Raw genomic sequence first — 13289 nt, 5'->3', positions numbered from 1 at the left:
TATCGGGTCGAGGATTTACACTTCGTTTTCTTCTACAATTCGTGTTCTGCACAACAGAACTTTAAGGCCGTAGCGGTTAACTGTTCGGCATCATATATTGCGTACCCGCTACCACTTCAACTCGCCGACCCGCTGGGCTATCCGAATTTCGGACGTTTAAGGCTCTTCTGATTTTAATCGAAAGTTCTTCAAGTCAAAACCGTCTGTTTCAACTGTCGAAATACTTGCGGAATCCTAAAAAATTCGCAAAACTAAACCAAGACGAACGTGCAGTTGATTTGTGATTATTGCTTACCTTTTTAGTCTTCACGTGTTCGAAGTTAAAACCCATGTAGAGCGCGGACTGCTGCAGTTGACGTAAACTGCGCATGCGCACTTTGGGATCACGCTCCAGTAGACGCAACAATAACGCTCGAGATGCTTTTGATAAATGCTGTGCAGTTTCCGGCAAAGTACCGGGTAACGGGCGTGTATAAATGCGGCTTCCATCTCTTAAACTGACGTAATAAACATGATATATAAAGAAAAAAAATATTTCATTCACACATAATTATATAATTATGCTGTTATAGCAAAAACTGCCATAACAATTATTAAACATTACACCGCCAAATCTTAGTCTCCACGTTCAACAAAACAAAAAAGCTAAAATATAAGTTTTGTGCACGATGCAATATCTATAAATCTGAAGAAAAAACATGTTTTGCAACTTAAAAATACAATATTATAAACATAAAATGCTGCATTTGTTTCTTTTAAATTAAATTACAACAATCGTCTGCTATGTTATAACTAGAAATAATTAAAAGTGAAGAGGAAAATATTAGTAAAAAACCATACCCAGGCCCGTTATCTGCTATATCATTGGCGATAACATCATTAGAAGTTCTGGCGATTTCGACTTCATTACTAGCAGCTGGATTTTCAGTTATCGCAGGAGCTGGATACTGTTAACAAAATAATTTTAACGAATAACTAATTAATCAATATAAAATAATAATTAAAATTTTAATACTATGTTGACACTAACGTTGCCACATTAAAGTACAATATTTTTATTTACATATAATATGTAATAAAGAATTAAGGATGCATATTTTAATAATATATAGTTCTCTCTACAATTACATTTATGAAGACTTCAAGACAGGATGACACCATGATCTGTATTAAAGTCTCGCACTACAGAAATTAAGCGACCTACCATATCACTTACTAGATAGAATGACTTCCTAATATTGTTACTATATAGTATGAAAGTATATTTGCCTCTAAGTATAGTGCATTTCTAAATGAGCGCTAAAACGTTATATACATATTGACAGCGGCAGCCATTTTGGAAAAAAGTGTTCCTTATGAGGACTTTTTTAAAAGTAATAAATCATTTTCTAAACGATAGTTTAACATTGTTCAATGACTTAAATATTGTTTGACTTTATGTTGAACGAAGTGATTTACACTAAGAAATTAGTCCCCTTTACAGTTATTAAAGTCAAGGACAACCTTTGAACCGTTACATTATTTATTTCACCGGATAGAGGGCAATTTTGACTTGGAAGCGTAGCTAATTTTTTTTTATTACGACTCCATCCACAGCGTGAACAGACAAAATGTCCTTGCAAACCCTATTCCTGCTCAAATAGCCTACCAGCGCACATTCCAATAAAACGACAGATCAGATTTTTTATTGTTTATTTTATTGGGGCTTTATACTTGTTAGGACATGTCAATCCTGTTTTAAACATCGAACATGGAAGCTATTTAACAATCACTGTGAAGACAGGACGCCTTTCTGCATTAATCCACCGCGACTTATTAGAAAAACCAGGTTTGGGGGAATAAGATAAATCTTATTTAAAAACGTTTTGAGGAATTCTCTAATAATTCTCGAAAACACATTTCAAAATATTTTTTATTAAAGTTGATAATTTTAAAACACATACGGGGTGATTAGTCATAGGAGTAAAAGCTTTAAGGACAAAGCTTTTAAATATATTCACTATATATACCTCATCTGTGAGCGAAATGCATTAAACCTTCTACAACCATTTCCAATCTTGCTGTATAAAGTTATAACTATAAATTATGTTTTTTTTTTTCTATTGGAAAGCGACAGGTTAATAATTACTGGCAGTACAAAGTTAGCTACGACAGACAGAGAACAACAAAAAAAAATTATAAGTAGTAAACCGAATGTTAAAAATGCTTTTTCTTACTATATTAAGTTATTTATCATTTCTGAAAACATTGATTTTGGATGTATTATAACATTTTGAATTTAGCCTGTGTGTTCAAATATAAAAGAATATTTCTCATAAGCTGAATTCAAACAATACAACTGGTAAGTAAAAGAAAGAAAATAAAGGTTAACGACATGAGAGTAAGCAAGCCTGCGATCCGGTATTAAATAACTTAATGTCTGACTTATATAATAATATATAGATAAGACAATAAGTCTGACTTAATAGCCGGTGGACATGCGCGCACCAACTCGCATTATCTTCGAACGGGGTTCAATTTATAATAAGAAACGCGTACTGATCTTACGTATTATGCACACTAATTTTAAATAAGCTTGTATTGCAAACAGGGTTGCTATAACAGCTTTGTGTAAAGGTCTCATATTCGAAAACTATTGAGGAATTATTTTTAAAACTATAAACACGAGATGTATTGAACAAAAAAATAAAACTGTTATAGAAACTCTTTGTGGAAAAATTCAAAAATTTAGCGTATTTTTTTTTTGAAATAGCAACCCTGAGATAAGCAGCGGCACCACAACCCGTCCGCCAGACTCGTCCGTTGAAAAAAGTTCAACTTCACTCGTACGGCTAAAAATAGGGAGCCTGCGCCTTAATTGCACACTTGGAATTTACAGCACGTTTTAACGATTGTTAGTACATCAAGATAAATGAAACTTAACGCGAGGGCGGAGTAATGCTTTTGCTAAGATTGTGATGTCTGTTACTATTACATATTAAAATAGCCGCGAATATGTATACGAAACGGTACGTCTGCTCTCACGTAGGCGCTTCACTTATACTGTGAATTTTAACACAAAAAATACATTTGAATTTAGAACGCCTTCAATGGCAAGATCTAGATTAGCCTAGCTTCGGAAAGTTAACTTTTGAAACAAGCTAATCACTTTTTTTATATAAATGTCTTCCAGACGTTTTTATTGTTTAAATAAAATGCAGTGAGAAACATTCTTACTGCATTGGTGTTGTGTTAGGAATTGTTCATTTATTATACGATTTTAAGAGGAATCGATAAAATGTTAATTTTATATGTAATTCGCCCGCCGCTTTGGTACGCACTGAATGTTTTCTCATTTGCAGAAGACCTAACAATGTGGCACTTAGCTTACAGGCGCGGTCACTCAATCGATAAATTAAGAACGTAGCACCGTTAGAATTAGCGCTCTGACTACTAATCAATTGTTATCTTTATCAAACTGACCAAGTGGTTACTTTAAATGTTTACATTTTGATCTGGTCACGATTCGACCGCATTTGTGAACGAGAAGTGAACATTGGTAATGAGAATTCAATTACTTTTGCTACCTGCCTCAACGAATGTATTATGGCAATTTTATGGTTTCTCTTTGACAATTTGCTTCTGTCAGACATACCGTGTCTTTAAATATGCGAACTAACTTTGCTTTGTAACAGAATATATACAAAAATGCAAACAACAATTGCATTTTTATTAAGAGACGAGTAACAGAGCTGCAATAAGAATTAATTAAGATAAGCTTTTGTAATACAAAATCAATAAAGTCACTGTTACTGTCATTATTACTAACCTAAGTCAAAATTTGATCCGCAATTTACGCGCCTTAATCTCACCACAAATATTTTGTGCCTTAATTACTTCACAACATATTATTTAAATAACAAAAATAATTCCTTTTATAAAGCCTATAATCAAAAAAGTACATATACATCGATGTTTTTAACCTTGTTATTATAAACAAGCATAAATAATAAAATGTGCTGAAAAAAATGCACGCATCATATATTTTAAATAGAAATATTTAAAATAAATCCTGAACAGTCAAAAACAAGACACCCTCGTCGGCGAGGACGGTTCGAATACTACAAAAGACCACCTGCTATAGTTTTAGGTGAAAACATTGAAAAAGTGGCGCTATCCTATATGATTGCAACCAATAGATCGAGGTTCAGTGGTCTAGGGCGCCTTTAATTTAAATTCTTATTTAGTGTCGAGTGACAGCTTGGTTTACTGCGCCCTTGGGTGCCTGGGCGTCAGGTCACTCCGTGGAGCATCCGCCCAAGCGTTATTAGATCTCGACAACCTTCTAATTTGGTACTTAAAGCGGTATGCAGCAATCCCAGCTGAGACTCTTGGAGCAGACCTCGAGCTTTGATACCAAAAAGGAAGGTTTAGTTAGCGCGCCGTTTTCGCTGTCCCTATAGACCCGCGGCATTTTTAAATGCCAATAGGAGAATATCCATTCGAAACAAAAAAATAAAGATAAAAACATTCGTAGTTGTAAAATTAATATCTGCTAGTGTAATAAACTATGACTTCGAGATATTGAACATAAAATTGAAAATTTTTGGTGACCACAGTTCACGTTGTAGCTTAGAGTCATACGGCCATCTTTTTACACGAATATTAGAGTAGTAAAATCATAACAGTAAAATTGTGTAAAAAAAATTCTTCTTTCCTTGGCTCGCGGATTTAAAATCCGTGAAATCTTGAAGAAGAAGTTATAACTGCTCCACAAAGGTTAACAACACGCACATTACCCGAAACCAACAGTCAAATCAAAATCTCTCCAAAAACTACACGAAGCAAAAATGGATATGGATATAAAACGACAAATTCCGTTTTTAAATTCATAGCGTTTTTTTTAGTTTATGTTAGTAACGTAATAAAGGTTTGAGTAAAACTACGCGTCGCATCTTGTGCACAAGATTAAAAAAGAAAAAGAAAACATTTTTATCGAGACTACCTACGACGATACAGGTTTTCTGATATTAACTTTTGATGTATGCTCTGTATACATCAATTCATCAAACAAGAATGTTGGCGTAGAAGTGATGCTTACTTGTAATATTATATACATACAATACAAATAATTACATGTAGTTTCTAATGCTATCTTCCGTAAAAAAGTAACACTCCTTTATAATGTTAAATAACTAAAAAAATATCCCCGGTGGCTTGTGAGTGGAAACACAAAAATCACAGCAAAAATAAATACTTAATTTTATGCATAAAGCCGAAAAAAAAAATTTTAATCTAAAACTTACATTTTTGACTATGTGAATAAATACAATTTAAAAAAATTATGACAAATGTAAGGAACAATATAAATAATTATCAGTAACGAGGCATAATACCATATATATAATATTTATTATATATATATGGTATTTAGTATAATACATAATGTTTATTCATTGCGTACTTGAGGGACTATTTACCGTCATATGTGTATGACACTGAAAATGTCAAACACAATCTTCAAATGACGTACACAAGTATGTAATGTTAGAAGATACTAATTTTATAGAAATAACTAAGAATGAGGTCCCCTGTAGTGGGATCTTTCAACTTAAACCTAAAACTATTTCAAATGCGCCCTTATCTGAGAGAAGCTCACAAAAAGGTTTTTTTTTTAATATATCAATTAGCTTTTGTGGTCACCTTTACACTATTATTAATCCAGTACTAGAGCAATTCATTCACAAATTGTATTATTACTTAAAAATCTTAATACAAATACAAGATTTTGTTTAATAATATTCTCGAATTTATTACTCGAATCAACAGAGGTTAATTTCTCTAAAATATAATTGAATACATTTAAAACAAACAAAATGACATAGATAAAATGATTTCACATTTTGCTATGTTTTACGGCTGGCTACCTATCCCAGACCAATTAAATAAATTCCGCTTGGATTTTCCCCTATACGTTCCGAGTTCCGAGAACGTTTATCCCCATTTCATCAAACATAATAAGCATCTTGATCGATAATAAACTTATTGGTATTTTTTTTAAACTAGCTAATCGGTTAATAATGTAAAATAGTCAAATATATGTATATTTTATTTATTAAGCGGGTAAATTTCAATTGAAAAGAGCATTTGGATAAGAAGAATTGATTTACCAAAATGTTTCCGCTATTTCCGACAAAACGTCTATCTAGACAACGTATCAAAATGTATAAAAGGATGCTTTGAGCGGTTTACCTTTGTTCTTTGCAAGGTTATACAAATAATAATAAATATTTGCGGTAATTATTTTCCTTGGTTTTAAAAGGTCGACTAATTGTATGCAGATAGCTTTATTTTTCAATTCATTATATTATTTTAAATTTGTAAAAAAATTCAACAACAGCAAAGGATTTTTAAAGTGATTATTAAACATGAATGAATCTGTAACAGTCTTTGTGTCAAAGCTGTATTGTCACTTTGAAAACTGGTGATTATAAAAATAAGATATTGAAAGGATTTTGCAATAGGCTCTTTATATCCGGGCAAGGTTGGTACCGCCGTCACTCTATTTGATATTAAAGAATATCATTTTAGGGAGACCTCAATTTGATTAGTTTCTGCGGAGTTGTTGTTCTTTTCTGTTTTTTTTTTTTGACGTCCACGCCTGATGACTATATTACACATATAAATATATATAAGATTGTAATTGCTTTTTGGAGTAAATATAAAATAGTTTTTTTTTTCAATAAATACAACCTATCCAAAAACTAATGGTTTTAAAAATAATAAGATAGTAAGAAAAACCATTAACAAAATTGAAATTATTACATAATAATCTTAACTATTCTTGAAGTTGTACTGAGAGAAGTTATCGGCCTGTCGCATTCTAATTGAAAAATTATTATTTCAGACTGATCACTTCTTTTGTATTGATTGGATATATGGTATGAATGGTTTTTTTTAAACAGCTGGAAAAGAATGGAAAGTGTAGATGAAGACGAAGGTGGTACACGACCATCCAAAAGAAATCTGTTCACTCTACTCACAAAGGCTCCAGAGTTCAACTTTTTGAGGAAAAATAGACCAAGGCAGGTCCAAATCTTGGCGACTCTCACCAAAAACGATCTGTCAAACCGTCTAAAACCCTTTAAAGCTTTTAGACTTATCACCAATCACCTTTACATATTTGTTAATATCCGTTTAGATTATGAATTTACACCGCGATATCTTTTTATAAATGATCAGCTACGGAAGCGATTAGTGTTTTCATTAAGCTTCTCTCTCCGATGAATTAATAATATATGATTCGGCGATCCAATAACTAATAAAAATAGAAATAATATATTTAATAAACACATCAACATTAAAATATGAATTGTACAACAGAGAATTCGTATTACAAATTTGGATATTAGATACAGCTATGTTTCCAGATAAGAACTAATGAAAGGTTATATTTTCATTTTTATGCATAGATCTCTGTATTAACTAACGGTTTACATGCATCCACGCTTAGCCTGGTTTATCGTAGTTGTGATTAGTGACAGGCTATACATTAGTAGCGACAGCTTAACGCTATTCGTGTGCCAAATCATAGACTTGAGAAGTCGATTAGATTTAATTTAAAATTGACATGGAAGAAATAGCAGCTGCTATTTAACCGTTATATGTTGTGTCTAACCTATGCCAGTGTTGCTATGTTAACATGATGGCAACAACGTTTATATATTTATAGCAAATGTATTTAAGTGGATATGTACGATGACGGGAGTGTTTATTTGCCTATTAATGTAAATATTAATTTCGTTATGTGTCATGAGATGTTGACGGGTGTATAATACTGATATTGTAAAGAGAAAATGTTTGTATATTTATATAGTTATCTTGACGTAAAAATAAATATTATATGTAAAATAAACAAACAAACGTATGTTTAGTATGTAGCAATGGTTTGCTTAATTTTTTACTCTATATTGTACATTAATAAGACACAAAAATAAAACAGATGATATAGACAAAAACATCCACAGAAGAACTATGGTAACCGACGCAGCTCGAAAAGTTTCTTGTCTAAAATGGCTGTGATCAGAGCACATCGGTTGCGTAACTGGTGGCCGTTGAAGCCTAAAGGTTCTCGAGTTGCGACCTCGGGCTGGTAGACGCGGCGTGGAGCCTCTGTAGGTGGACTGATGACATAGTAAACGTCGTGGAAAGTCACTGGATACTGCCAGCCTAAAACCGGTCATCTTAGCAATCTTTTGGGAAGGCCTATGCCTTGAACCGAAGGTTGTACGACTCCTACGACGATGATGACGAGACAAAAATTTAATACAAAGAGTGGTCTTATTGCCAACGGCGATTTCAGACAACCATTGCATTGACTTGGTCAGTAAGAAAAAATAGAACGAGCGATTATCAAGTAAGATTATTTGGTTCCAAAGTAAGTTTGTCCAGCTAAGCTGACCTAAGTTGTTTACCGGTGACAATAATGAGTAAATTTAATCATTAGTTACATTAACATCAGTTAAAGCATCATTAGTGGAAACACCATTAAGCTAAGTTTAATAATTTAGTTTAAGTGAGCCAATAGCCTTAAACACATGTAAGTAAACCGGAAGACTGCTTATGTATAACGCAATGCCTTATTACACAAAGACTACAAATTACTTTTATACAAAATTAATTTACTCGTATGTTATATACAAATTTGATACAATAATAATTTTTATACAAAAAAAAGGATCGTTCAGTTATTTTTGTATTAGTATTTTAAAAATCATCTGCCACCAGCGTGCCGGGTGTTCAGCCTATACAAAATTTCATTTTTCAAAGTCCTGCGCAGCGTTACGTCTTCGCTGATCAGCAAGTGCCTATTAATTTAACTAAATACGGTGTTCTTAGTCTGAACACAATAATGTATTAATTTTAAGGAAACATACAGACTGATTTAAAAGAAATTTAAAAAAAAATAGCTAATTACATGTTTCGACTGTGAGAATAATGGAAAAATGGAGCTAACAACATTAAATAAGAATAATAAGATTATATTTTTATACAATTTGTAAAACACACACACAATATGATCGATTCAAATGTTTAATATTTCACGCCAAATGAGGTTTCGGAAAATTAGGTTTTGAATAATTTTGACTAACATAAAAATTATTATGATTGTTATTATAAAATTAAATAAAAACAATATATTAAAGATGTGCCTCTGCTCCGATAAGTATTCGCTCAGCGCTTCAATTTCTATATGAAACTCTATTTACAACTACAAATTCAACAAAATTAAAATTTAAAAAAAAACATACAATCTTATCTATTACTTTACTAAAAGTACTATCAAAGAAGAACTCTTAAATTGGTCTTATTCAAAAAGTGTAAATTTTATGTAAAGTTTCATTTAACTATATTATCGCGTCCGTGTCAATTTTCTCCTTTTTTTTTCAAAACATTCAATATTGTCTAACGCTGCATATAAGTGTAAATTTTTATTTCAAATGTATCTAACTATACAAGACAGGGTGTGTTTAGTGAAGAAAGATTAGTTAAGCAGTGATTTTATTGTAATTTCGTATATTAATGATAATAAAATGATTTTTCGAAAAATATTTTTTGTTTAACGCTTATTTTTTTAGAAGCGGGAAAAAAGTATTTTGAGGTGTGAAAAAGTTAGATCGAAAATTTAAAGCCGTTTAATTACAAGATTCTTTTGAAATACTTCGACATCAAACCTACTTTGTTCATATTTTTTATGTCGGTTCACGTCTATAATTACGAATAGTCGTCGCCGTTCTCAAGGAATATGGAGAGGCATTACAGATACTAAAACAAACAACAAATAAATTCCCGGTATTGCATGATTCACCCGTAAGAACACTAAAGGTCCTGCAATTGATTTTATTGGAGCCAGTATTATACTTATTTTGTAATTTAACTTTTTTACGAAGGCCACGCCGCAGCTTTAACCGCTCGAGTTCATTCCACGCAGAACCCGTCGCAGCTTACGCAGGGTTGCCATTTGCTTAACTATTTCTTTAACGTCTCATGTACAAAACGTTTAGATATAGATAGATCGACTCATCAGTCATAATATGAATTGATAATATCGTTTATATATAACGAGCAAGACCTTGACATTGTTATAGGTAATTCTAGCTCTAAGTGTTCACCTTTGGCTCTTAAGGCTTTCGTCACTTTGTCCAGGATCACGTAAGATTTTACATGCCAATTGTCAATTTTTAGAACCATCAACGCACTTTATATTGCGACATGAATAAGCACCTGAGTAGTACCCACCTAGAAAGCAACTTTCAATTTACCATCTGCCTATTATATACAGTTAAAAGTTAGTTGTGTGAACGGTTGTAAGCAGTGAACTTTCAATTATTATTTGTAACGATATTAATTTAGAAACCATTAAAGTATAAATAATTACTTTCATTGCATTGATCTTGGTTACGTCTGGTAGTAGTTTACTAGTCGTAAATTCGAATTGTATAACCAGGTGGAATTTCGCCACAATAACACCTTCCGCGAAATATTATAAAAATAAATACGAGCTACTTAATTGTGGAGCAGTAAACCACTGGCCAATCATTACGAATTTGTAATCTACTGGTCTACCACCACGTAGCTCGTAAAACTACTAGTCTACCATTGTGAAGCTCGTAAAACTATTGATCAAACATCACGTATCTTGTAAAACTACTGGTCTACCATAACGTAGCTCGTAAATCTACCGGTCTACCATTACGTAACTCGTAAAACTACTGATCTATCATAACGTAGCTTGTAAAACTACTGGTCTACCATTACGTAACTCATTAGATTATTAATTCTTTATTATGTACATAAAATTAAAAGTCCGCCAATACTTAATAAAAAAATTGACTTACCATTACGTAGCTCGTAAAATTACTTGCCCTCCATTACAAACCTCATAAAATTACTAACCCTTCATTACGAAAATGGTAAATTAACAAACCCCCTGTTGCAAAGCTTGTAAAATTATTGTCGCATCATAACGCAACGGGAATTATTGGGCTACCATGTGGTAACACGTAAAATTTTTGACCCACCACTACACAGAATGAAAAGTTTATAGCCTGCCATTAGGCCATACACGTAAAATCACTTGTTTACCATTAAAAACCACATAAAATTACTGTCCAATCATAACATAGCACTTAAAATTACTGACCCACCATTACATAGCTGACCCATCATAAAGTAGCACTTGAAATTTAAGACAAATTTACTGACCCACCATAATTTAGATCGTCAAATTACTGGCCCTCCATTACTTAACTGGTAAAAATTAAATGGCACTTTCCATCATAGGTGTAACAATGAAAGACTGAAACGTGATTCGTACAGGATTACAGAATTTAAAAATCTAACTCGCAAGTCATTGTTATAAGCACGTAACACTTATTTTTAAAAGAAACTTTTATTGACTTCGTTAAACTATTCGAGATTGAATATATAAATTAAAAAATGTATAACAGATAAGTATGTATTGTTGTTATTATAATAGCTATAATAAGTGTGAAAAAAGTGTAGTACTCGAAGTTTGAAAGACACACAGTGTCATAAGTTACTATGCTCATTACTATACTTTTTTATTAAATATTATTATAGAAAACATAAAATCATAATATTGTAACCTTAAATAGCTTCTGCGATAAAATTTTCGCTATTAGAAATTTATTATAAGTAAAAAAACGTTATTACTATTCCATAGTAGTATTGTCAGTAGTATTCATGTGACATTAATTCAAGAAGGCAAAGCTACTTACAAACAAGGTTTGCCACCACTATTCTATAAGATGTATTAGTTTTTTTTTTTAATAAAATAAGTAAAAAATAGAATTCACTTAATAACATGTACATCGAGTAACGAGTTTTAAGATGGTGAAAAATTTCTTAACTATTGGTAATGTTATTGTTGCTTCTTGTTGCATGTTGCAACATAAATTCAGTTACCATTGCTTTATCTCTGAATTCTTTTTTATATCACATATATTGATAAAAAATATAATATTGTAAACAGATGTAAACTTTGTTATTTCAATTATTATTTGTAACCGTCTTAATTTGGAAACCATTAATGTATACGTAATTTATTGTTTCTTGTATTTTGATTTAATGATTTCAATTGAGATTGTCAACGGTAGAACTCATTTTAGTCCAAGTAAAAGTATAAGAGTATATATTTATCTAGCTGTTAACAAATGAAACCTATTTGTTTTTTTATTTTAACTTACATTCGTAGTTTGTTTTTATTTTTCTTTTATCATGAATTTCAAACTAGAAGATTATTAACCTGTTTATTTCGTTTATTTTATTCTAATCAAATTGTATCTTGTTGATAATAACAATTTTGAAGGTCATTTTAATACAAGTCATATATATTTTTTTTGAAAAACGTCAAACGAGTTAAGATGTAATTAAACAAAAAATAATGCATAATAAAAGCGTATATAATATATAGCAAAGAAACTTATTTTTATAAGGACCTGTTGTTTACTATTAAGACATTATATTAATATATTAAATTTATAAAGGGTTTGTTTTTCTCTCCCATAAGTCAAACAATATTTGACAGTACAAAGTCTGTTGAGGCAGCTAATAAAGATGTGAAAAGAAAACACTTATTAAAAATGACAACAAGTCTTTGTTAGATGAAATCAAAATCAAAATAGTAGATTACGATTCAGAATCAATTCGGTTTTTTTTTAATTTTTATAATAAGGTGATGTGTATTACCAGTTAGAAGCATTGCAGCAACCCTAAATACTTTACGACATCGTATGACGGGTAGCGAGTCGATCATTCAACTTTAAAACTCATTTATATATCTCAAGATCGACTCAGTCATTAAATACGTATGCCATGAAGATATAATTTCGAAGCCACATTTCAACGAATGGCAAAGCCAGCGATTATTTTCGTAACAGATAAAAAAGGATATAATCTGTATAACATCCTAAATTACTATTATATTATTATCAATTAAGGTGCAACTGTGATTATTGGTTTAATACTTGTTTCGTCGTTTCATTTCAAATATTTAAACATTAAAAAAATTTTGATACATTTATTTTTAAAATCCGGCCAGAAACTCAACAATTGATCTTTTTAAATGAAATTTAACAATGTTTGATATATACATTATAAAATCAGTTATGCGAATGAATCAATATTTGTAAAGTATATTTTAAACCAACCTGTATAATGAAAAAAAACTTTAGTATTATTAAAGTCAATTTAGGTTATTAGTATCATGAAGCACCCCTAGATAAAGT

The 13289-nt window shown here is 31.3% G+C and overlaps 1 protein-coding gene across 2 annotated transcripts in view; it reads right to left on the bottom strand.

Moving 5' to 3' along the window:
• The window catches only part of S6KL (S6 Kinase Like), a 77428-nt gene that overhangs the window by 4202 nt on the left and 59937 nt on the right, over nucleotides 1-13289 (bottom strand). Inside the window, exons 8-9 of one of the 2 annotated variants that reach the window (XM_068777487.1) lie at nucleotides 841-947; nucleotides 296-497 (exon numbers count right to left, since the gene is read on the bottom strand). In XM_068777487.1, the coding sequence (XP_068633588.1) occupies nucleotides 296-497; nucleotides 841-947 (309 nt within the window). The remainder of the gene's footprint in view (nucleotides 1-295; nucleotides 498-840; nucleotides 948-13289) is intronic. The other variant, XM_068777488.1, reaches the window with a different exon arrangement.

The sequence above is a fragment of the Battus philenor genome, unplaced genomic scaffold, assembly GCF_028537555.1.
Source record: "Battus philenor isolate CCGP_79_NKW_IND1 unplaced genomic scaffold, ilBatPhil1.0.hap1 SCAF_13, whole genome shotgun sequence".
Taxonomy (NCBI): Eukaryota; Metazoa; Arthropoda; class Insecta; order Lepidoptera; family Papilionidae; genus Battus; species Battus philenor.
The sequence above is the reverse complement of the archived record's forward strand: the minus strand, read 5'-3'. Positions and strand labels throughout refer to the sequence as shown.